General features: G+C 58.9%; 1 protein-coding gene across 1 annotated transcript in view; it reads right to left on the bottom strand.

Moving 5' to 3' along the window:
* The window catches only part of EXD3 (exonuclease 3'-5' domain containing 3), a 77,539-nt gene that overhangs the window by 22,781 nt on the left and 30,158 nt on the right, over nt 1–24,600 (bottom strand). Inside the window, exons 6-17 of the mRNA XM_082842955.1 lie at nt 22,998–23,051; nt 21,802–21,941; nt 14,401–14,498; nt 7,024–7,097; nt 6,880–6,918; nt 5,110–5,276; nt 4,588–4,711; nt 4,083–4,293; nt 3,859–3,968; nt 3,170–3,332; nt 2,924–3,090; nt 2,278–2,433 (exon numbers count right to left, since the gene is read on the bottom strand). Coding sequence (XP_082699081.1) covers nt 2,278–2,433; nt 2,924–3,090; nt 3,170–3,332; nt 3,859–3,968; nt 4,083–4,293; nt 4,588–4,711; nt 5,110–5,276; nt 6,880–6,918; nt 7,024–7,097; nt 14,401–14,498; nt 21,802–21,941; nt 22,998–23,051 — 1,503 coding nt within the window. The remainder of the gene's footprint in view (nt 1–2,277; nt 2,434–2,923; nt 3,091–3,169; nt 3,333–3,858; nt 3,969–4,082; nt 4,294–4,587; nt 4,712–5,109; nt 5,277–6,879; nt 6,919–7,023; nt 7,098–14,400; nt 14,499–21,801; nt 21,942–22,997; nt 23,052–24,600) is intronic.

Raw genomic sequence — 24,600 nt, 5'->3', positions numbered from 1 at the left:
TGCCCCCAGCACCGCTCGCGGGTGGCAGTAAACCAAACCGTCCCACCCCCGCAGGGTGGGCACTGAGGACGAGGCCCTGGGACCTCCGACCACAAGGCTGAGGGGACAAGTTAAAAGCCTCACGGGAGACGTGGGTAAAGTCCGTCTGTAACGCAGGGGCTCGAGCTGCAGCTCCAACCCCAGGAATAAGCACCTCGGTCCCCCTCTCACACCCCTTGGGAGGGCCCTGGGCCCGTGGCCTCACGGGCTGCGATGTTCCAGGTGTCGAGGTCTGAACCCCCGGCTCCAGTCCAACCCCTGCTCTGCTGCCCCCTCTGCTCCGTCTGGGCCGTCGCGACCCCAGCACTTCCCCAGCCTCTCCGGCTGCTCCATCTCCCGCGTCTGAGGCATCATCACAGCAGCGCTGCACCCCTGGCTCCCAGATATACTGATTTTCTAACGTGGCCACAGCCACTTGAGCATGAACTCACACTCAGCTCTGTGGGGTGGGAGCGGGCGGGCCCCAGGGGCTCACGCACAGGACCCCCGGTGCTCCGGTGCCGGCGGCCTGGCTCTGGTGATGAACCCACTTCCAGGCTCCTTCGGTGCCGCAGGATCCAGTCCCGGGGGCTGCTGGATGGAGGTCCGTCTCCTCGCCCTGCGGCCCACACCGAATCCTTCCTGTGCTTTGAGTCTGATGATTGCCTTCCGTTTCTGCTGTCAAGGGCTCACGTGATGACACTAGCTCCACCCATATAATCCAAGGTCCTCCCTCCGGGGCGGCCCCTTTGAGGTCAGCTGACAAGTAAATCACACCTGCAACTCCCTTGGGCCGCATCATGTAAAACTTCAGAGGGTAACGTGGGAGTGCGGGTGCAGACTAGGGGCCAAACCCTGCCTTCCGTCTGCTGAGACCGGGGTACTCTCGGGGCCAGTTGGGAAGGCCCCTCCTCCCTGGGTCCCGTGACCACTGACGCCTGGTCTGCGGTCCTCGAGATGCCAGGCTGGCTGTCCTAGTCTTGCCCCCATAAGCTAGAAACAACCTTGGTTGGGGACAGAGGGGTTTCCGACAGGGACGGCATCCAGAGCCACCCTAGGCACGACCACATCCTCCTCCCCTGGGCACCAGGACCAAGCGACCGGAAGAGACGGCTGTGAGGGGCCAGGGCTGGGGAGAGTGGACATCCTCGCACAGACGTGGGGCCGGCACGGGAGGCTCCCGGCTTCCCCCTGCAGCCCCGGGCAGATCCCCTTTGCTCTTCTGGCCCCAGCTTCCTCATTACTGGGGGTGGGGGCTGCTGGGAGGACCCGGCTGGCGGTGCGGAGTGTGGAGGGAAGGGCCACTGCTGACGACGCCCCACAGCTCTGCAGTCCCAGGGCCCTTGGCCAGCTCTGTGCTCCGGCCACCCACCTGGTGAGCCTGGGGACCCCTTCCAGAAGAATGTGTTCAAATTCATAAAAGAAACCACATATTAAAAGCCCACGTTGTGACCCGGCCTCCTCTACGCTCTTTCACGGCTGCACGAGTCACAGCAGACGAGAGTGGAAACAGCCCGAGCGTCTGTCAGCGGCCAGGGGGATGGATCCACTGCGGTCCACCCGATGGAACGTTATTCGGTGGTAAAAAGGAGTGAAGCGCTGACAGACGCTACAACATAGCTGAGCCCGGAAAACAGCACGCTTGTGAAAGCAGCCAGGCCCGAAAGGCCGCGTGCGCGAGTCCACTGACATGCAGTGTCCGCAACGGGCAGAGACCGAAGCCAGGCTGCCAGGCGCTGGGGAGGGGGCGCGGGGGACAACTTCACGGGTGAAGAAAGTGGTTTAAGATTAACTGTGGCGATGGCTGCACAATTGTACACTGTCAATCGTGCGGTGTGTAAATCACATCTCAGGAAACCTGGTAGAAAACGCTTACCAGCCATGTTCTAACCCCTGCATTCTGACAGCCCTGCTGGGGTTTCTGCAGGGCCCTGGGGGCTTTGTGCCTCCAGCGGTGTTGTGAGCACCTGCTTCTCGGAGGAGGGGAGGGGCTCACGGGCACACAGCGTTTCCAGGGGCCAAAAGACAGCGAGGGGGCCAGGACTACCCTGAGTCTGCCTGTGTCAGGCCACCCCCCCAAAGGATCCTCAAGGGCTCCAGGCCTGCAGACCACAGGTGCCGGAGCCATAAATGTCTCCGCCCCGGCATCCAGGGGGGCCCCGCCCTCTGCCCCAGTGGCGCGGGGGTCCATGCAGCTGGGGCCCTGCGGCCACCCCAGACACTGCCCCCTCTGCCAGCGGACGCGGGAGGCCTGCTCACCTCGGCGGCCCTGCGGTGGTCCTCGCCCGTGGCCAGCACCAGCACGTCGATGCCCAGACAGCGGAGTCTCCGCGCCAGCCCCTGCAGCATGCTGTCACACACCACGCGGAAGGCCCTGGCCGGGACCTCGGGGGCCGCGTCCTCACCCGCGGGCACCTGCAACACAGCCCCGCTCAGCAGCCGTGGCCCGTCTGGCCCACCCTGGACCCGGTGGGGAGCGAGGGTCCCAAGGGCCGTGAGGTCAGCTCGTCCTGAGCAACATGTACTCAGTGCAGAAAACAGCAGAGAAGCTGGGCCCCAAGGGGAGCCGGCACACCTCTCCTGGGGGGGTGGTCGTGTGCACGCTGGAGCAGGGCCTGGGGCACACGGGGACACGGCCAGAAGCTGCCCTAGACCTTGGCAGGGGGCACGCCAGACCTGGTGTCAGGAGACCGTTGAGACCCCTCCTCCTTTAGGAAGCTAATCCGCGGCTTTGCTCTCCTTCCTTCCCGGCAGAGGGTCCAGCGTGCGGGACACAAGCCCTCTGGACGGCTCTCCCCGACACCCCACACCCACACCGGTCTCCAACCCTGTAAGGTCCCAGTTCTAAGAACAGGGATCTCCCCGTAGGAACTGTGATAAAGGAGTCCTGGCGGGCTTCGCCTACCTGCTGGGGCGAGGTCGAGGTCTTCTGAAGGGGCGGCAGCTCCCCAGGCCCCGCTCTCTCACCGCGTCCCAGCCTCAGGCTCCTGGCCAGGTCCCCCGACAGGTGGAAGCGCGCAGGCTCTCTGCACAGAGCCCAGTACACCTCCAGCAGGCAGTAGGCATCAGCGGCTGGGACAGGCAAGGTCAGCCTCAGCCTCCAGCGTGGGGACAATCGGGGGTGCGGGGCAGGGGTGCGGGGGGCGCCCACCTGCGTAGACCAGCTGCCCCTCACACAGCGGCCGCCGGTCCCAGTTGGAAAGCTGCTGCACCTTGTCCAGGGGCTTGCCCAGCACCTGCTGCACCAGGAGGCTGAGGCCCCGCGGCCCTGCGGCCCCATCCACACCTGAGGCTGGCCTGTCTGCTGCCCGCATCTGCAAGACAGCACCCCTTGTGGGTGAGGGGCCCGCCGCAGAGGGAGGACGGCCACCGCACGTGCCTTGGCTGCCCCACGAGGAGCCCTGGGGCAGGCCCTGTGTCCTCCATGGAGGACAGGGCCGCAGGAGAAGAGCGCTGGTGGCCAAGGCAGGCTGTGTCAAGGTCTCGGGGCCGTGGTTACCCGCCCACTGGTCAGCTCTGGGGCCAACGCCTTAAACCCCAAGGGTGTGTGCTGAGAGCTCCTGGGGTGGGGGGTGGTAGGCAGAGCCGGGCTGGTTCTGGGGAAGCGTGGGGACGTGTGGTGACACGGCCTCCCTGGGGGACCCTGTGTCCCGGGTCCCTGGTGACCTGTGGCCAGGGAGCAGGGCCGGGGCCAGCCCAGAAGGCATAGAGAGGCCGAGGCCGAGTCCCGGCCCACAGACACCCCGCCAGCCTGAGGTGAGACCCCTGCCCCGGTATCGCTGTTCAGGTAGCTCAGCACAGCAGGGAGCCCCCCACCCCCAGCATCCCCCCAGCGCTGACCTGCCTGTGCACCTGCAGCAGGTCCACGCTGCCCCGCAGCTGCTTCTCGGCCTGGGCCAGGGCCGGGCAGGAGGCACCCAAGCTCCGCAGGTCCCCCGCCAACCCATAACCTGTGGGCGGGGGCCGTCGCTGTGATGGGCACCCAAGGAAGGGGCCCTGGCCTCACCCTGACACCCTCCCCTGGGCAGGCAGGGCTGCGGCGCGGGGCCGGGGGCTGCGCTCACCCAGCTTGGTGATGGAGGGGTCCGCGAGCAGCCGGGACACCAGCCGGAAGAAGGCCTGGGGCGCCTGCCCTCCTGCTGGACTTGAGAGCCGGGGCAGGTCCAGCAGGAACACGCGGCCCTCCACGGCCACCTGCATGAGCGACACCCGGGGCCGGCCCCCGGCTCCGAACGAGGGCCTCCACTCCAGGTCCATGCCGACCACCTGGCCGGGCTGCAGACAGAGGGGCTGGCGTGAACGGCACAGCCAAAGACCGGGAGGAGGACACGCCAACCTGCCTGGCCGCCTGAGGGCTGATGTCCAGGGGAGGCGGCCTCTGTGGGGAGAGCTGGACCAGCCCTGCGAGTGCCCACACAAGGAGTCGAGCGCCACACCGACGCTCAGGTCCACACCGGGCTCAGGACTCAGGCCCGGAGTCCTTAAGCCAGAGCGCCTGGTGTGGACAGAGCCCCAGGGGCCTTGGCGAGCAGCCCCCCAAGCCGCTGCCTGCGGGAGTCAGGCACCCACCTGCAGGAGCTCCTCCTGGTGCCTGGCCAGGTCCTCCCACGAGGCCAGGAAGTGGAGGTGCTCCCTGGGGATGGGCAGCTGGTAGTAATCGTCCTTCCCGTCCTCCAGAGGGGCCTCAGCCGTCCTGGGGAGGAGCAGAGCTGCAGCACCGCCCCCACCAGGGCACCCCACAGCACAGCCCGGCCTGGACCCTGGGGCAGGGGAGTGCTCAGGGCCCGCGCGTGGGCTGGGGTCTACGCGGTCTGCTCCCCACACCTCTGCCCTCGCAGACTGCAGGCGGCCGGGTCCTCAGGCCCCTGGGAGTATCTGGCCGGCTGAGGGATCTGGCCATGGGGTCTCGCTAGCACCCAAGGGGCTGATCCGCCTGCCTCCTGCTGTGTGTCTGCATTCTGCCTGCGCCCCTGCTCGGCTCTCCCGCGCTTCTAATTCCCAAACCACCAGCACGTATGACTTATGGCCACTTTCGAGGGCGGGGGCCCAAGGGCGTCCTCCTTGTGGGCCTCTGAGCCTGGGGACGCTCACCTCTCCTGGATCCTGAGTTGGCGGAGCTCTGCGGCCACCGAGGCCGGGAGTCGCTCCTCGGGCAGCAAGAGGTCCAGGGCACACTGGGCGACCAGGGCCGTGTTGTCGTGAGATGCCAGCAGCTGCAGCAGCTGCTCCTGTAGCCACTGGTCCTGCCCGACCAGGCCCTGGGGGACGGGATTTGGGCTGCTCGCCTGGTCTGCCCCAAGGGGTCGGGCCCATCCAGGCAGCCCCCAGACCCAGGTCTGCCCCTCAGACTGGCCCTGCATCCCCCCCTCAGACCCCAACCCCCGCCAGACCCGGCCCTGACCTTCCCCCTAAGACCTGGCCCTGACCCCGACTCAGACCTTCGTCCTGACCTCCCCCCTCAGACTGGCCCTGCATCCCCCCCTCGGACACCCCCCCGCCCCGCCAGACCCAGCCCTGATCTCTCCACCCCTCGGACCCGGCCCTGACCCCGACTCAGACCTCGTCCTGACCTCCCCCCCTCAGACCCGCCCTGAGCCCTTCATAAGCAGGTGGCTGTCCTCTGAAGACCAGCAGTTCCCATGACCGAGGCCCCACGGTGACCGAGCTGGCTTGAGCCAAGGTGCTGAGGGGCCTGGACGTGTCAGAGGGAAGGGTCGCCATCCTGAGCCCACGGCCCGTCTTGCTACCCACTCCGCCTCGGCCCTTCTCGGCACGCACGAGTCCCCGCCCAACACCGCGGCTCTGCTCAACGGCCCGCACCGCCTCCCTGAGCACGGTCTGCCCCGGCCCTCACCACCAGCATCTCCCCTCTGCACCTCCTCACCCCTGCCCCTGGGCGGCCGCGGTGCCGGGGAGGGTGAGGCCACGGAACAACCCTGCACCCGCTGTGCCCTCAGGGAGGCAAGGCCCGGTGTGGGCGCAAGAGGCCCACGTGGCCCACAGGGTCCCGACGGGGGTGGGGTGTCCGTGTCTGCGAGGTCACAGGTCGCTGTGGGCCCCACCCTCCTGAGGAGTCCCTGCTGGCCGGCAGGCGGGGCCACCTCCCCACACGGCTCTGTCCCCAGCAGCCTCAGGCCGTCCGTTTCCCGCAGGCCGCGGGTTCCCACGTGGACAATACGTGGAAGCCCCTCACATTCTTCAGGATGTCCGCTGCCCTTCCGGAGGGCTCGGCCTTGGCACCCAGGAGGGACCGGCCTTCCGGGCCTTGCCTGGGGGTCCGCGTTCCTCTCCGGTGACTCACCACCCCTGCCCGGTCACTCCGGGGGCGGCTCGGCACTGCCCTCCACTGGATGCCACGCAGGCACCAGGCCCTGCACGTGCGCTCAGGAGGGAGGGGGCCCCCCCATTCCACTGACCACTGCAGAGCTCCTGTGCACACGGCACCCGGGACCCCCAAGAGCCCACCCTTCTCCCAGGCCGATTCACCTGGGGCTGGGGATAGCTCTATACCTGCGATGACCCCCACTCCAGCTCTGGCCTGAGGACAGAGGCTGCAGGACGACACTGTCCACGCCACTATCCTCATGGGGTCGCAGTCCGGCCCTCCGTGTCCCCACGTCACCCCAAGGGGCGCCTGCCTCTTTCTCGGGGTCTTCAGGCCCACCAGGCCTCGGGGCCCAGCGCCATGGCAAGCAGGGCCCCTGAGGATGGTCTAGAATTTCCTCTTGGTGAACCTCTCCTCATCCAGCGCCTGAGAGCTCTGTTCACAAGTGGTGAAGGAGGATCCTGGACCCCCGGCCGCTCCGACCCTGCCCCACGGTGGGGGTGGGGTCCTTGCACACTGGGACCCTCTGAACTCACCTGCACATGCTCGGCCCAGCTCTCCCGAGATACGCTTCTCTGCAAAAGTGGACACCAGCGCAAGCCTTTCTAGCGGCAGCCCCAGGAGCACAGCAGCGGGCCTCGCTTGGAGCCCCTCTCCACCCCGGGCCCCAGTCCACACACCTCTACCAGCCGCTTGTAGCACAGATACCGCAGGGCGGCCAGGCGCTGCTGGGTGATGACGTTGGGACACAGGTCTGAAAGAGAGGGCGGGCTCTGGGCAGGGCTGGGACGGAGTGAGTACGGGATGGGGCAGGGGTCGGGGCTTGTGTGGCTCTGCCTGTCTTCCCCCTCCCCTCTGCCCACCCCCCCGCCCCGCCCCACGGGCAGCCTCCATTCCACCTGCATCAGAGCGGCCCTCCCAGCCCTGAAGGAGGGTGGCCCGCCCCCATGCAGCACCCCAGAGCCCTCCATGCGCCCTCCGCCCACACCTGCCGGGCCCTTCCTCCCTTTGGGTCTCCTGGACGCCCACCTCTCAGGGTCTTCCTGCCTTGTCTCCAGGCAGCTGGTGCCTTTGCTTCCTGGCCCCCCCGAACGTGAGTTTCTCGAGGAAGGGGTGGTCTTGCTCATGTGTTCACAAACTATGCTCACCTGTTGGCCTCATCTTCAAATTCTGTTCAGAGCCCAGGGGGGCCTGGGAAGGGCACCCGCTGTCCACGCACCCGCTGTCCACCACCCGCTGTCCACCACCCGCTGTCCACCCACCCGCTGTCCACCACCCGCTGTCCACCCACCCGCTGTCCACCATCCGCTGTCCACCATCCACTGTCCACCACCCGCTGTCCACCCACCCGCTGTCCACGCACTCTCTGTCCACCATCCGCTGTCCACCCACCCGCTGTCCACACACCCTCTGTCCACCACCCGCTGTCCACCACCCGCTGTCCACCCACCCGCTGTCCACCATCCGCTGTCCACCATCCACTGTCCACTCACCCGCTGTCCACACACCCTCTGTCCACCACCCGCTGTCCACTCACCCGCTGTCCACCCACCCGCTGTCCACGCACTCTCTGTCCACCACCCGCTGTACACCCACCCGCTGTCCACCATCCGCTGTCCACCATCCACTGTCCACTCACCCGCTGTCCACACACCCTCTGTCCACCACCCGCTGTCCACTCACCCGCTGTCCACCCACCCGCTGTCCACGCACTCTCTGTCCACCACCCGCTGTCCACCCACCCGCTGTCCACGCACTCTCTGTCCACCACCCGCTGTCCACTCACCCGCTGTCCACCACCCGCTGTCCACTCACCCGCTGTCCACCATCCGCTGTCCACCCACCCGCTGTCCACACACCCTCTGTCCACCACCCGCTGTCCACCCACCCGCTGTCCACCATCCGCTGTCCACCATCCGCTGTCCACCCACCCGCTGTCCACCCACCCGCTGTCCACCATCCGCTGTCCACCACCCGCTGTCCACCCACCCGCTGTCCACCCACCCGCTGTCCACGCACCCGCTGTCCACCACCCGCTGTCCACCACCCGCTGTCCACCCACCCGCTGTCCACCATCCGCTGTCCACCACCCGCTGTCCACCCACCCGCTGTCCACCATCCACTGTCCACTCACCCGCTGTCCACCCACCCGCTGTCCACCACCCGTTGTCCACCCACCCGCTGTCCACCATCCGCTGTCCACCATCCACTGTCAACACACCCACTGTCCACCCACCCGCTGTCCACGCACCCGCTGTCCACACACCCGCTGTCCACCATCCGCTGTCCACTCACCCGCTGTCCACTCACCCGCTGTCCACCCACCCGCTGTCCACGCACCCGCTGTCCACCCACCCGCTGTCCACGCACTCTCTGTCCACCACCCGCTGTCCACCCACCCGCTGTCCACCATCCGCTGTCCACCCACCCGCTGTCCACACACCCTCTGTCCACCACCCGCTGTCCACCCACCCGCTGTCCACCATCCGCTGTCCACCATCCACTGTCCACTCACCCGCTGTCCACACACCCTCTGTCCACCACCCGCTGCTGTTCCTCCCTCCTTGCAGCCTGGTGGTCCGGGGGGGATGCTGACCACAGAGCCTGCCCACCCGCACCTCCCAGTGGGGGCCCGGCCTTCCCCGGACCCTGGCCAGGACCCCGGCCAGGACCCCATGCTCTCGAGGGGCGCGGCCGCCCCAGCCAGGACCACACAGCCAGCACAGGGAGCACCCTGGCTACAAGGACGCTGTCCGAGCACACAGAGGTCAGGGCTGCCCAGAGGCCGGGTCCGCCAGCTGCCCCTCAGCCTTCCCTCCCGCTTCCTGCCGAGGCAGGGACGCAAGACCAGAGGGCTCCAGATCCACGGACGTGCCCCACAGGCCGCTCGGGAGCCTGGACGAGACTGCAGCAGGGAGGGAGGGACGGATGAACAAGCTACTCAGGGCAGGAGGCGACGCTCAGGACAGAGACAAAGGTGTCGAAGCTGCTGCAGAAGCAAGTCTCGCTCGGATGGAGACAGACACCAGCTTTCCTGACATTTCTACAATGCTGTGCATCATTTTGCCAATGAGATACTTTGTCAAAATCCTATGGGTACAGTATCACATCGACAGAAGGCACTCAGGCCGCAGTCTGCACTGATGGTTCATCCAAACCCAAACATGAAGGAAAAGGTGCAGGTGGGTCAGGCCCAACCACCTGCCAGACGCTGCCAACTGGAAACGCAACCCACACGTACCCTGCTGACTCTGCCCAGACACTGGGGCCTCCACCGGGACCCAGGCCTGGGGAGGGCGGGCTGGGGGAGCTCAGGGCTGAGGGGTGAGCGGGCCCTACCCTGCATCATGTCTGACTCTGTCCTCCCAAGGAGGGCATGGGGTCAGTCCACGTGGAGGCCCACGCCGCAATGGCGGATGCCCAGCGAGGACCATGGGGGGCGTTGGTGCCCCTCCCTCTGGGGGGGCAGTTTTTAGGACGTTGGAAATGCTGGCCTGTGTTGTCTGAAATTAGGAAATGCCAGGTCTACTGAGAAGAGGCAGCCCTGCCACCGTGAGGCCTCCTGGCTGGGACAGGCCCCCGGAGCCAGCTGGGGGGGCTACAGAAGGGGCCTTGCAGCGCATATACCCGGGAGGGGGCCTGGTGGAACCTATCTCCCCAGCAGGGCTGCCGGCCGAGGCCCCATGGAAAGAACCTGCCACTGCCCTCCTGTCCGCACTCCTGGCCCTCCGCACGATCAGCAGGGAAGGCCCCACCTGTCCCGCGGGCTCCGGGCACTCAACTGCTCCAGCCTCGGGCCGGCCGAGACCTGTCGGGTGGGACGGACCCTCCCCAGGCGGGCACGCCCTGTCCTGGGAAGCACGCAGCTAAGGCCAGCCTGAGGCCGCCAAAGGCTGCTCTGGCGCCAGGCCTGGCCCGCCATGACCATGACGTGGCCCCTGAAGTCAAAGGAAGGTGTGCCAGGGCTGCTGGATGGTGAGCTGCCCCCGCCACAGCCCTCCCATCATGCCTGGCTCTGTGGGCCTCCTGCCCACCTCCCTCCCCGGCCCTCGAGGCTCTGGTCCTGGTCCTGGGTGGGCGGGGCCCTGCCTCAACCAACCACCACCAGCCTAGCGGGAGGCCCTGGCAGCTGGGGCCTGGATGTCCCCACCTCGTGTTCCCACGGGGCAACGCTCCCAGAGCTCCCTGACTGGTGCCCAGGGCAGGTGTGCAGGTGAGCCTGGAGGCCCCTGTGCCTGGGTCAGGGGTCCCTCCAGCCCACTCGCTTGGCTTCAGCTCAGGGCCAGGTCCCCAACTGCAGGGCGGTGGCACTGCAGTCCAGTCTTCCAGGCCCCTCAGAGCCCAGCACCCCCCAGCGGTCTGCGTCGCTGGGACCTTCCTCAGAGCTCCTGAGTCTAGAACTCACCCTCTGGGTTTTAATCAGCAGCCTGAGGGGGGCTGGCTCCTTCCTGCCCAGCCAGGCCTCTGAGGTGGGCTCCTGTGTCTCAGGTGCAGTGCCAACCCCCCGCCCCCACCGCCAGTGCAGCCCGTGGCCCTGGCTCCCAGGGCCCTGATGCACCTGCGCCGCTGGCCTGGGTGGTCCCACCCCTCCTGCTTCTCCCTTCTGCCCACGTGGTGCCTCCAGAGGGGCTGAATCAAAGCCTGTCAGTGGGGACGTCCCTGGTGGCGCAGTGGTTAAGAATCCGCCTGCCGATGCAGGGGACGCGGGTTCAAGCCCTGATCCGGGAAGATCCCACATGCCGCAGAGCAACTAAGCCCGTGTGCCACAACTACTGAGTCTGCGTGCCACAACTACTGAGCCCATGTGCCACAACTACTGAGCCTGCGCTCTAGAGCCTGTGTGCCACAACTACTGCAGCCCGCGCACCACAACTACTGAAGCCCGTGCAGCTAGAGCCCCATGCTCCGCAACAAGAGAAGCTACCACAAGAAGCCCACGCACTGCAATGAAGAGTAGCCCTGGCCTGCTGCAACTAGAGAAAGTCTGCACGCAACAACGGAGACCCAACGCAGCCAAAAATAAATAAATATATAAATTCCTTTCTGGAGGCAGGCAGCTTCATCAGATGATTTCTCAAGGTTGGCAGGTGCAAAGTTAGCCTGCAAGTAAGCAAGGCAGACAAACCAGACGAGGACCAGAGACAGTGCTGAAGTTTAGATACAGACCATAACACAGCCAGGAGCACGGTACTCAGAGACAGAAAAAACAAAATCAGAAATGTCTTCAGGCAACGGGAAGGCATACAAAGGGAAACAGCAGATCTGAAAAAGAACCAAACTATAACTTCTAGGGCTGAAAACATAACAATCGAAATAGAAATAGTGGATGGATTTCATAGTACGTTGGATACAGATGAAGAGAGAACTAGAAAAGTGAAAAAGACAGCAGAAGCAGTTACCAGGATTAGACAACACAGAAGAAAAGGGATGAAAAGTATGTAGAAAAGGTAAAATACATGGAAGATATGGGGACTCAATATACATTCAGAGTCCCAAGAAGAGAACAGAGGGAAGACAGAGGAAGGAGACAATATCTGAAAGAGGTAATGACCGAAAAAATTCCAGAGCAGATTGAAGACACCGATCCACAGATTCAAAAGCCCAATAAATCCCAAGCAAGACAAATAAAAAGAAATCTGTAACTAGGCTCCTCACAGTGAAACTGCAGAACACCAAAGACAAAGAGAAGAGTCTAAAGGTATCCAGAGAAAAAGAGACATTACTTTCAGAGGGGAGAAGTTAGATCTCCTCCCAACAACACATTTCAACCCAGTCAAAAGACTGACATCATACCAAGCATGGTCCCTGATCACAATGAGATTAACAGACCATACCAGAAAGATAACCAAAAATGTCACAGCTTGGAAATTAAAAACACACTTCTAGGGACTTCCCTGGTGATGCAGTGGTTAAGACTCCTCACCCCCAATGCAGGGGGCCTGGGTTCGATCTCTGGTCAGGGAACTAGATCCCACATGCACGCCACAACTAAGAGTTTGCATGCCACAACTAAGGAGTCTGCCATGCCGCAACTAAGGAGCTCTCGAGCCTCAACTCAGGAGCCCATATGCAGCAACTCAGGAGCCAGCACAACCAAGAAAACAAACGAAAGAAGCAATGAAACATACTTCTAGTTAGCTCATGGGTAAAAAAAAATATAATAGAAATTTAAAGTGTCTTGAGCTGGACAATAATAAAAATAATACATATTGAGACTTGGGGAACAGACTCAAGAAGAAAGAAGGGAAAGATTCAGTTTAGTGGGATGAGCAGGGCATACACCAGACAGGATCAAAAAACCAAAAGCAGGGCAATGAAAGCAAAAATCAACATATGTGCGACATCAAACAAAACCTGCACAGCAAGGGAACAATCAACAAAATGAAAGGGCAGCCTTCGGAGTGGGAGAAAATGTTTCCAAACCACGTACAGATAAGGGGTTAATACCCAAAATATATAAATAACTCATAAAACTTAGTAGCAAACACCCCCAAATAATCTGAATTAAAAAGTAGGCAGGGGAGGGCTTCCCTGGTGGCGCAGTGGTTGGGAGTCCGCCTGCCGATGCAGGGGACGCGGGTTCGTGCCCCGGTCTGGGAGGATCCCACATGCCGCGGAGCGGCTGGGCCCGTGAGCCATGGCCGCTGAGCCTGCGCGTCCGGAGCGTGTGCTCCGCAACGGGAGAGACCACAACAGTGAGAGGCCCGCGTACCGCAAAAAAAAAAAAAAAAAAAAAAAAAAAAAAATAGGCAGGGGAACTGAAGAGATGTTTTCCCAAAGAAGACACACAGATGGCCAACAGGCACATGAAAAGATGCTCAACATCACTAATCAGGGAAATGCAAATCAAAACCACAATGAGACATCACCTCACACCTGTCAGAATGGCCGTCATCCAAAAACCAACAAATAACAAATGCTGGCGAGGATGTGGAGAAAAGGGAACCTTAGGACATTGTTGGTGGGAACGTAAATCATTGCAGCCACTCTGGAAAACACTGTAGAGGTTCCTCAAAAAATTAAAACTGGAACTACCGTACGATCCAGCAATTCCACTTCTGTGTAGGTATTCAGAGTCTATGAAATCACGCTCTCAAAGAGATACCTGCACCCCTACATTCACTGCAGCATTATCCACAACAGCCCGGACACGGAAACAACCTGAGTGTCATCGACAGATGAGTGGACAAAGAAGCTGAGGTGTAAATATAAAATGGAACATTACTCAGCCATAAAAAAGAAGGAGTCTTAGGAATACCTTATGACAGTACCTTCGGAACCGTAAGTGAAATAGACAAACTCCCTGAAAAAAAAACCCACAGTGACGAATCAATAGTCATGTTTCCACAATGAAAAGCAATCCAGGTTCACAGGCCATTTCCCCTCAACTTCTCAGGGAGAAAGAATTCCAATCTTAGACAAACACCCTCAGTGAAAAGAAAGGACAGGCCGTCATCCACTGCGTGTTCAGAGGCCAGCTTAACCTCGTACACAAAGCCAGAAACAGACATTTCAGGAAGGCGAAGTCTGAATCCAGCTTCAGTTGGCAAACGAGACCTAGCAGTCTACGTAAGTGGCAACACAACCCGGCAGAGACGGGGCCATGGCAGGGATCCAAGAGTCATTTAACGTTATATAGTCAGTCAACCTCATCCACCCCACAGACAGACCAACGGGGGAAAAGCATAGCATCAGCCCAACAGGTGCACAAAGAGTATTTGATAGAATTCCACATCCGTTCCTGCTCAACACTCTCACGGGCCAGGAAGTGAGAAGGATTTCCACAGTCTCACACAGTGAAGCTATAAAACACTGTCAGTAAGACTGCTCCTCTGAGAGGGTGCCCGTGATCACCCAGGGGGAGGGGGCAGGGGGCACGGTGTAGGTGCGGCCTCGGTGGTCCTCACCCACGGGGCCCAGACTCCCAGGGGCACCCCAGGGGGGCAGATGCTGAGGGGAAGCAGGGAGGAGACGGGAAGGGAGCTGGGGGTCGCCTGAACCCCCGGCGGCACCAGCCTGGCACCCGCCCCAGCGCAGGGCGTGGGGGCCCCACTCACCAGGGTCCAGGCCATGCTGCTCCAGCAGCCGCAGGACCTGCCGACCCAGAGCTCTGGGGCTCAGCCTCTCCAGCCTCAAGGTCGTCTGCGGGTACCTTCTGCAGGAGAGAGACACGGCTCGTGCCCAGCAACGCTTTCTCTCGATTAACGCATCTCAAGAGTCTACCTTTCATCAATGTCATACACGTGCACAGTTCAAAAGCCAAGTCTTCTTCCAAGGCTCAGAGAAAGGCAGCACGTCAGCACTCCCCTCCTGCCGCCAGTCACCCGCACAATTCTGAGGTGGTCTACATTTGCCCCATGTTTCCAAGAACCACTTTGTATTGTGGGCTCTCGATGATTCAGTTTTAGGTGTTTTGTACGATGTCTCACCACAGAAGGCTCCTCTCCCCAGACAACAGCACCCACGGTTCCAGTTAATTGGGCACAAGCAGCTTCTACCATATCACGATGGTGCAAATATGACTGGCGGCTAAGCCACAGCCTCCTCTTCTCTGCGGGTTAATCCTTGCTGGTCTGATTGCTTCCTTAGCCTCCTGTCCTGTGGACAGAGCCCACATCACCCTGCGCCCCTCTCCCCGCTACTGGCTGCTCCCAGGCCCCTGTCCATCACCGTCCTGGTGGCCCTGCACCTCTCCTGTCCCTAGGCCAGGGCAAAGCGGCTCTGCAGGCGCCTCCCAGGGGCGAGGCGTGGACCTGGAGACGGTGCCCTAGGCCTCACACTGGACTGCGTCTGGCTGGGCTGAAGCCTGCGCCGGCACTGCTCCTGGAACCAGTCTGACTCCTGCTCTTTCTGAGGGTTTAGGGTCCTGGTCCTCAGTGTGGGTCTCTCTCCATCCACCCAGGACTGGGTCTGGAGTGAATTCCTCCATGTTTTCCCTCCTTTCTTTCTGGAATTCCCATTATTTGGATGTTGGGTCTTCTTGACAGAATCTGCCATTTTTTTAAAAAAACAAACTTTCCTCTGCTTTTCCTTCTTTGTTCATTTATTTTGTATAACGTTGGGAAGATATCTTCAAGTTTATCTTCCAAACCTTTTATTGAGACTTTCATTCTGCCATCACGTTTTTAACTGACAAGTCTGTTCTGTATTCCAAAGTCGCCCTCTGTATAGCTCTGGTGTTTATTTCAGACACAGAAACTCTCTACAGGCCTACAGCTTTCGTGTTTGTTTTTAAGTGATTTTCTGCTTCCTCTAAGCTCCAGATAGGCTGGCCAGAGGTCTCAGAGCCCTGGCTGTGTTCCCCTGCTCAGGGGGCTTTTCTGGGGGATAGAAATCGTCAAACTGATTCTAAAATTCATATACAAGTGCAAAGGGCCCAGAATAATTAAAAACAACTTTGACATAGAAGAACAGCATTGGAGGGCTAACCCTGTCTGACTCAGGACTTGCTGTGAGGCTACGGCGGTCAGAACACGTGCCACAGACAGAGCAGAAGAGGACAGAGAGACCCACACATATATGGACACCTGACAGAGGCACAAAGTCAACTCTGTGGGAAAGGACAGTCTTTTACAACAAATGCTGCTGGAACAGTTAGACATCAGCTGTTAAAAAAAAAAAAAAAGAACTTCAATCCACACCTAGCACCCCATATGAAAATTCTCCAAAAATGGGCCATAGATTGAAATGTAAAACCTAAAATTATAAAACTTCTAGAAGTAAACAGGAGAAAATGTTTGTGCCCTAGAGTTAGGCAAAGATTTCTCAGCCATGATACTAAAAGCATGATGCAAAAATTTTTTTAATTTATAAACTGGACTTCAACAAATTAAGAACTTTTGTTCTTTGAAAGATCATTAAAAGAATGAGAAGATGCACCACAGGGTGAAACGTCTGCAAATAACATGTCTGTTAAGGGCCTTTAACCCAGATTATATTTCTAAATCTCTCAAAACTCAGTAATGAAAACAGTCAACCTAATTAAAAAGTGTGTAGGGACTTCCCTGGTGGTGCAGTGGTTAAACTGCGAGCTCCCAATGCAGGGGGCCTGGGTTCGATTCCTGGTCAGGGAACTAGATCCCACACGCATGCCGCAACTAAGAGTTTGCATGCCACAACTAAGGAGCCCGCCTGCCACAAATAAGACCGGTGCAACCAAATTAAATAAATAAAATTTTTTTTTTTAATAAAGTGTAAAAGATGGAGCAGCTAATTCACCAAAGAAGACACACAGATGGCAAATAAGCAAATGAAAATACACTTTACATCCTTAGTCATTAGGGACTGCAGATCAAAAGCACAAAAAGATACCACTCCACGCCCATTAGAACCGCGGACATTACAGGCTGACCAGGCCGTGGGCCAGCGAGGATGTGGGGCTGGCGATTCTCGCCTGCTGCTGGAGGGAATGGGAAACGTGCAGCCGCCCTGGAAAACAGTTTGACGGTTTCTCAAAAAATTAATCCACACGCATCACATGGCCCAGGCATCACACTCCAGGGTGTTCACCCAAGAGAAATGAAGACACACGTCCACGCAAAGCCTTGGGCACGAATATTCGCAGCAGCGGTGTGTGTAACAGACAAAACCTGGAAACACCCAGATATCCATCGATGAGTGAATGGACAAGCAAAGCGTGGTGCAGCTACACGCGGCAACACCACTCAGCACTAAGAAATGAAATAACGTGGATGAATCTCAGAATGATTGTGCTGGGGACAGAAGCCAGACGACAGAACTCCGCTTACATAATGTACCAGAAAATGAAAAGGAATCTACAGTAACACAGAGCAGATCAGCGGTCCTCAGGGGGTGGTGGTGGTGGGGGGGGTGTGCTCAGCACCTGGACTGTGGTGATGGTTTCGTGGACACGTACATACATCAAAAGTTACAAACTTACACACTCCGAACAGAGTTCATTATATAGTAATCATACTTGAAGAAAACTCAGAAAAATGATGCTTGCTGTAGTTTTCTTTTTATTTTCAGTACTATCCTTTATCCGATAAAGGAAGTTTCCTTATATTTTAGTTTGCTGAGAGTTTTTATCATAAATAAGGTTTGAATTTTATAATTTTTATATACGTTGAGATGCTTACATAGTTTTGTTATCTAATCTGTTGACAGGGTGAATGCCGACGGATTTCTACATGTTTTACCAACCTCACGTTCCTTAAATAAATCCCACGAGATCATGGTGTATAAACTTTTGAAAAAATCGGGTTTACTTTTTTTAGGGCAGTTTTAGGTTCACAGCAAAGCTGAGCAGACCGTGACACACACTGTCAGCATCCCCACCAGATGGTCCACTTGTCACAGTGATCAACCCACCTGGACACGTCATCCTCACCCACACACAGTCCGTGGTTTACCTTGGGGTCACTCTCGGTGTCGCACATTCTATGCGCTTTGACAAATGCCTAGGTACCCACGATTACAGTGACATACAGAGTAGTTTCATTGCCCTAAGAATCCTCGGTGCTCTCCTATTCGTTCCTCCCTCCCCATAATCCCTGATCCTTTTATTGTCTCTATAGCTTGGCCTTTTCCAGAATGTCATATAGCTGGAATCTCACAGCAGTAGCCTTTTCAGATTGGCTTCTCTCACTTTGTAATTTGCATCTAAGTTTCCTCCCTGTCTTTTCACGGCTCGATGGCTCATGTCTTTCTAGCTCTGAATAATATTCCATCGTCTGGATGGACCACAGTTTACTTATCCATCCAACTACTGGAGGACATCTTGGTTCCTTCCAAGTTTCGGCAACTATAAATAGAGCTGCTATAAACACTCAAGTGCGGGTTTTTGTGTGGACAGAGGTTTTCAGTGTCTTTGGGTAAATACCAAGTGGCGCGATGGCTTGGTCATATGGCAAGAACGTGTTTAGTTTTGTAAGAAAGCACTAGACTGTCCTTCAAAGTGGCTGCAGCACTTTGTATTCCCACCAGCAGTGATGAGAGTTCTTGTTGCTTCACATCCTCGCCAGCATTTGGCGATGTCAGTGTTCTGGATTCTGTCCATTCTAATAGGGGTGTCATGATAGCTCGTTGTTTTAGTTTGCATTTCCCCGAGGACGTACGATGTAGAGCATCCTTTCATGTGCTTATCTGTCATTCGCGTATCTTCTCTGCTGAGGTATCTGGATCTTTGGTCCGTTTTTAAAATCAGGCTGTTGGTTTTCTTTCTTTTCTAAAAAAATTTATTTATTTAATTTATTTATTTTTGTCTGCGTTGGGTCTTCGTTACTGCGCACGGGCTTTCTCCAGTTGCCGGGAATGGGGGCTACTCGTTGTTGCGGTGCGCGGGCTTCTCACTGGGGTGGTTTCTCCTGCTGTGGAGCGCAGGCTCTACGTGTGCAACTTCAGTAGTTGTGGCTCATGGGCTCAGTAGTTGTGGCTCGCGGGCTCTAGAGCGCAGGCTCAGTGGTTGTGGTGCATGGGCTTAGTTGCTCCGCAGCACGTGGGATCTTCCCGGACCAGGGCTCAAACCTGTGTCCCTTGCATTGGCAGGCAGATTCTTAACCACTGCGCCACCAGGGAAGCCCATGGTTGTTTGTTTTCCTACTGCTGAGTTTTAAGGTAACTTTCTATGTTTTGGATAACAGTCCTTTATCAGATGTGTCTTTGCTAATATTTTCTCGCACTTTGAGCTTGTCTTCTCATTTTCTTAACTCTTTAATATACTAGTTGATTTGATTGCTAATATTTTGTTTAGTATTTTTGCATCTATGTTCATGAGATACACTGCACTTTAATTTTCCTTTCTCCTAATGTCTTTTTCGAGTTTTGGTATTAAGCCTTAAACTAGCTGAATAAAACAAGTTGGGGACTTCCCCGGTGGTCCAGCGGTTACGAATCCGCCTGCCAATGAAGGGGACATGTGTTCCATCCCTGGTCCGGGAAGATCCCACAGGCCTCGGGGCAACTAAGCCCGCGTGCCACAACTACTGAGCCTGCGCCCTAGAGCCCGCAAGCCGCAACTACTGAGCCCACGTGCTGCAACCACTGAAGCCTGCGCACCTAGAGCCCATGTGCCACAACCACTGAGCCCACGCACCTCAGCTACTGAAGCCCGCATGCCTAGAGCCTGTGCTCTGCAATAAGAGAAGCCACCGCAATGAGAAGCCTGCACACTGCAATGAAGAGTAGCCCCCACTCACTGCAACTAGAGAAAGCCCCCGCGCAGCAACGAAGACCCAACGCAGCCAAAAAAAAGAAAAAAAAGTTGGGATGTGCTCTTTCTTTTTACATTCTCTGGAAGAATTTGTGTAAGATTGGTACGATCTCTTCCTTAAACACTTGAAGGAATTCACTAGTGAAGCCATCTAAATCCATAGTTTTCTTTGTGGTAAAGTTTTAAACTACAGATGCAATTTATTTAATAGATATAGGACTATTCAAATTTTCTATTTTTTCAGTTTTGTAAGTTGTGTTTTGCAAGAATTTGGTCTGTTACATCTAAACTGTTAAATGTATTTGCATCAAGTTGTAAACATTTATTGCTATTTTAGAGTCTGTAAGGTCTGTAGTGACATTCTACTTTTCATTCCTGATACGGGTAATTTGTATTTGTCTCTTTCTTTCTTAGCATCTCTTTATGATCTGTGCCTAAATCAATTATTTTATTAGAAGTTACAAGATGGTGATTTCTAACTTTATCATTCTTTTCCATTTATTAGCTGACACACCCTGTAAAAGAGTCTTCCTCCCTGCCTTTGAGCGTCACTCCAGACTCATGCATTTTAAAAAATATTTATTTATTTATTTATGGCTGCGTTGGGTCTTCGTTGCTGCACACAGGCTTTCTTTAGTTGCAGTGAGCAGGGGCTACTCTTCGTTATGGTGCACGGGCTTCTCTTGTTGCACAGCACGGAGCTCTAGGCACGTGGGCTTCAGTAGTTGTGGCACACGGGCTCAGTAGTTGTGGCTCGCAGGCTCTGGAGCACAGGCTCAGTAGTTGTGGCGCACGGGCTGAGTTGCTCTGCGGCATGTGGGATCTTCCCGGACCAGGGCTCAAACCCGTGTCCCCTGCATTGGCAGGTGGATTCTTAACCACTGCGCCACCAGGGAAGTCCCACAGACTCATGCATTTTTATAAATTTACTTATTTTTGACTGTGTTGGGTCTTCGTTTCTGTGCGAGGGCTTTCTCCAGTTGCAGCGAGTGGGGGCCACTCTTCACCGTGGTGCGCGGGCCTCTCACTGTCGCGGCCTCCCATTGCGGAGTGCAGGCTCCAGACGCGCAGGCTCAGTAGTTGTGGCTCACGGGCCCAGTTGCTCCGCGGCATGTGGGATTGCCCCAGACCAGGGCTTGAACCCGTGTCCCCTGCATTAGCAGGCGGATTCTCAACCACTGCGCCACCAGGGAAGCCCCGACTCATGCATTTTTAAAAATCCAAGGTATTATGCTCTATTACCATGCTTTTATGCTCTATTACTGTTTTCATTCTCAGTCTCCTCCCCAAGGAGCCTTTGTTCCTTTTAGTGGAGAATGGTAGCTAGAAACCAAGATCTGGTTGCTAGGTGTGCTCACTGCTAGGGGATGTCATCGCTTCTGAGCCCTTTCAGAGCATAGCACGAGGACATTTAAAAAAAATCATTAAATATCCACGTTAAATCTAACTCACGGGCCCCCCCACTCTCCACCCGTGTGTCTCCCCTCTTCCCCGTCCATACTGCTCCACCTATATTTCTCTCTCCTTTTTAATGCATAATAAATGCAATGGCAGCAACACAACGTGTGCCTGGCCTGCTGCTTTGTTCACTTCGTAGGGTGTGAAGTCGCGACAGCCCTTTGAGACAGAATTAGTCCCATTTTAGGGACGAGGAAAACACCCAGCTCCAGGGGAGGGGGGGTCCAGGGAGGCCTGCCGCCAGAGCCCAAGGCCTGACTCTCAAGTGAGAGGGTCCGGGCTGCAGGGCGCATGGACAGGGTGCCCAGCCCCGCTGCCTGCTGAGGGACAGGTGGCCAAGGAGCCTTGGCAGTCCCAGTGCACTTCCCCTCAGCCACCCCAGGGAGGTGGGAGGAAGCCCTTCTCCTTCCAGAGGTGCCCATGCTCAGGGGACGCCCTGGGGTCACACGCACACGCACACGTGGGCTCCCTGTTGGCATGCTGCCTCTCCTCTGTAACTGCTGGGACAGGGTTCACAGCAGGCGCTCCACAAACATTTATTACATGAAGGAAGAAACGAAGGAACCAGTGAATGGATAAGAGATATGACTTGCAGGACTGCATAAGGAAGGAGTCCCCGTAGAGAATAATTTGTGCTCATCTCAGAGCATTAAACTCTCTCACCCGGTGGCTGCCAGCCCGACCTCTTGGCTCCCGAAGCAGGTCCCTCGCCCACCTGGCCGGGGCTCACCTGGAGAGGCGGTGTGGGGTGTGGGGTGACTTTCCCACGTGCCTACTGCCCCTGCCAAGTCCCTGCCCCCGCCCCACCCCGGGCCCCCGTGGGGCTCACCTGGCGACGACTCTGATGTCAAAGCCGGGCTGGCACCAGGAGTCCATGAGGGCCAGCAGCCTCCGCTGGAGGTCGGGAAAGCCGTCCACGTAGCGTTCCACGAGGTCTGCCTTGTCCTGGAGGAGCAGGGGGAGGCACATCTACGGGGAGACACACCTTCAGGCCGCAGCCCCACCGCACCCGAGACCCCGGACTCACTTCCAGCCCAGTGCAGGGAGTGGCCAGAGCATCAGAACCAAGCGGCCTGGAGGCTGGTCCACGCAACCTGCCTCCCCAGGGAGCCTGGGGGCCCAACCGAGTGTCTGAGGACCTCGCGAAGTCCCACGCCCGGCTCACGGCCTGCGCCCCATGCTCGGGCCCCTGCACACACACACAAGCCCCGCCGCTCCCTGGGCCCCGTCCCTGGGGGGCTCTGTGGTCACCCCATCTCCATCGGGAAGGATGAGAGGCTCCAAGACACAAGGGGGCTCCTGGAGGGGCCCCATTGTCCCCTTGTCTTCACCGAGCAGGGTGGGGTGGGCAGGATGGAGACCAACTACCGGTCATGGCCCTGCTGGCCCAGAAATGCCCGTCACGGGCAAGACGGCACCAGCACGTGGCCTGGCGCAAGCTCACAAGACCCCCAAGCTGCCTGAGCCCTCAGGGAGGCCCCGAGGGAGCCCGTGGCCGTGGTGTTGGGCACTGGGACATACGGGCCACTCCCCTTGAAAGAACCAGCTCTCGACAAAGCCCCCTCCCAGTGGCCCCTGTGGAAGACCCCTCCTCACCTGCCTTCCCCTCCCCCAGGTGGTCACATAGGGCAGGCTCTCTGGAGCCCAGATTGGACGGAGGCCCATCTGCCAAACCAGGGCTCCAGGTGGGCGGTCCTTGTGGGAGCCCCCATTCCTGAGAACCCTTCCAGCCACCCCAGAGCAGAGAAGGAATGCCTGGTGAGCTCCTGGCGATCGGCCACTTTCTGAGCACGTTACACCAATGCCTGCTGACCACGCACAGGCCCTTGCGGGCCCCTCCCTTCCCCTAGTCCTGGACCCTCCTCACATGAGCAGGTAGTCACATGTGACCCCTGCCCTCCAGCGCCCTGGCCCCAGCCGTGTGGGGAGCAAAGCTCAGGGCTCAGTGGGAGGGACCCTCCCTACACCACGTTTCTGGAGCCCTGGAGCTGGAAGCTACGCGGTTTGCATGAGAATGACCCTTACCTTCTCAACATCAAGATCTGCCTGCAGCTGCAGCTTTGCGCCCAGCACGATGGCCTGGGAAACAGAGGGACCGGATGACACTGGGCCTGGGGGACAGGCGGTGCCACAGGTGGGGGCTCCCGCCCTTCCGCAGCCCCCACTCCCACCCCGTCACCGCCCAGTCGCTGCAGGCACAGCCACGGGGCCGGAAACCAGGCAGTGCTCCGGCCTACAAGCCCCCCTGTGCTGAGCCAGGCCCCGCACGCGGTGGGGTGGGTGGAACGACCCCTGTGCCCTCCAGACTGGGGTGCGAGTCCGCAAAGTGCGAGCTGAGCCAGGTGGCCTGGGTCCTGGCTTGCCGACGAGAGGGTGGAGGACGCAGAGGGAGGGACAGAAGCCCCCATCACCTAGCCATGGGGCCTGGACACGGTGCACACCGCTCTCCCCACGTCTGCTCTTGCTGCCCCACTCCTCCCGGGAGCATCCCCTCCCACCATTCACAGTGCCCACAGCGAGGGCACTCTGTGCGCCCGGGAGGCCCGAGGGACTGCGGCGGCCCTGACACGCGGGGCTCCTTCAGGCCTCTGAACCCTTTCCACAAGCCACACCACGTGCCCCAGTGACTAGGAGTCGTCGGAGGGGGCAGGCTCGCTCCAGGTCCATGGCAGCGGGACCGGCGTGGTCGTGCATCGGGGGCATGCAGAGAGCTGCCCCAGGAGCCACAGAGCAAGAGGCTCAGAATCCCCCCACCCCCCAGGCAGCCCCTCATATGGGGCAGTGGGCACGCTGGGCGGCCTGCCCTACACGGGGCGCGTGACCCTCCCCCGGCTCAGCAGAGGAAACGGCGCGGCCCTGGGCGCCCGCACGTAGCTCAGGCCGCTCTGCTATTAATAATTTCCATACGTCGTGCTCCCATTATGAGCAAAAATAACCAGCCGGGCAGCCCGGCCCCGCCCCCTGCAGCTCACAGAAGGCCCAGAATAGCGGCCTGGGAAAGGCTGCTCCGGTGGAGGCCTGGACCGCGCGGCGGGGGCGCGGGGCTGGGGGGCCTCTCCCTGCGCGGCACTGACCCGGCGCCCCGCGGCCTGGCCGGTGTCCAGGAGCTCAGCCTCGGCCAGGCCCCAGGGGGCCCAGGGCCAGGGGAAGGGGGGTGCGGGGCTTGGGCGAGGGGGATAAAGCAGAAATGGGGGAGGGGCTGGGGCGGGGCCAGGGAAGGAGCCAGGGTTGAGGAGAGGGTGCAGGGCTTGGGGGAGGGGCCCAGGGCTGCGGGCAGGGCGCAGGTGCCACCACGTGGGGGCCTTCCTGGGCACCACTCCAGCCTCACAGGATGGCGCTGACCTCTTCTGGACGGGAAACCCCCGAGAAATTGAGGGAGATCCGGACCCTCATCCAAGAAGGCCAGAGTGCCCACACTGGCGGCCTCACACACTTTATTCAGAACCTGGGGTGGTCAGAACCCCGTCCCCAGTGTCCTGCATCTGCTGGACCCTTGCCTGGCTTCCAGGCTACTGAAGGGCCAACATCTGGACCTGGGCTTGGTCGGGCCATGCCACGGTTGGAGAAGGGGCCGTGGGAGGGACGACTGGGGGCCTGGGACCCTCCCACCCCCCAGATCAGGCCCTGG

The sequence above is a fragment of the Leucopleurus acutus genome (genome assembly GCF_964270905.1).
Source record: "Leucopleurus acutus genome assembly, chromosome: 7".
Classification (NCBI taxonomy): domain Eukaryota; kingdom Metazoa; phylum Chordata; class Mammalia; order Artiodactyla; family Delphinidae; genus Leucopleurus; species Leucopleurus acutus.
This window is presented reverse-complemented; position numbering and strand designations above follow the sequence as displayed.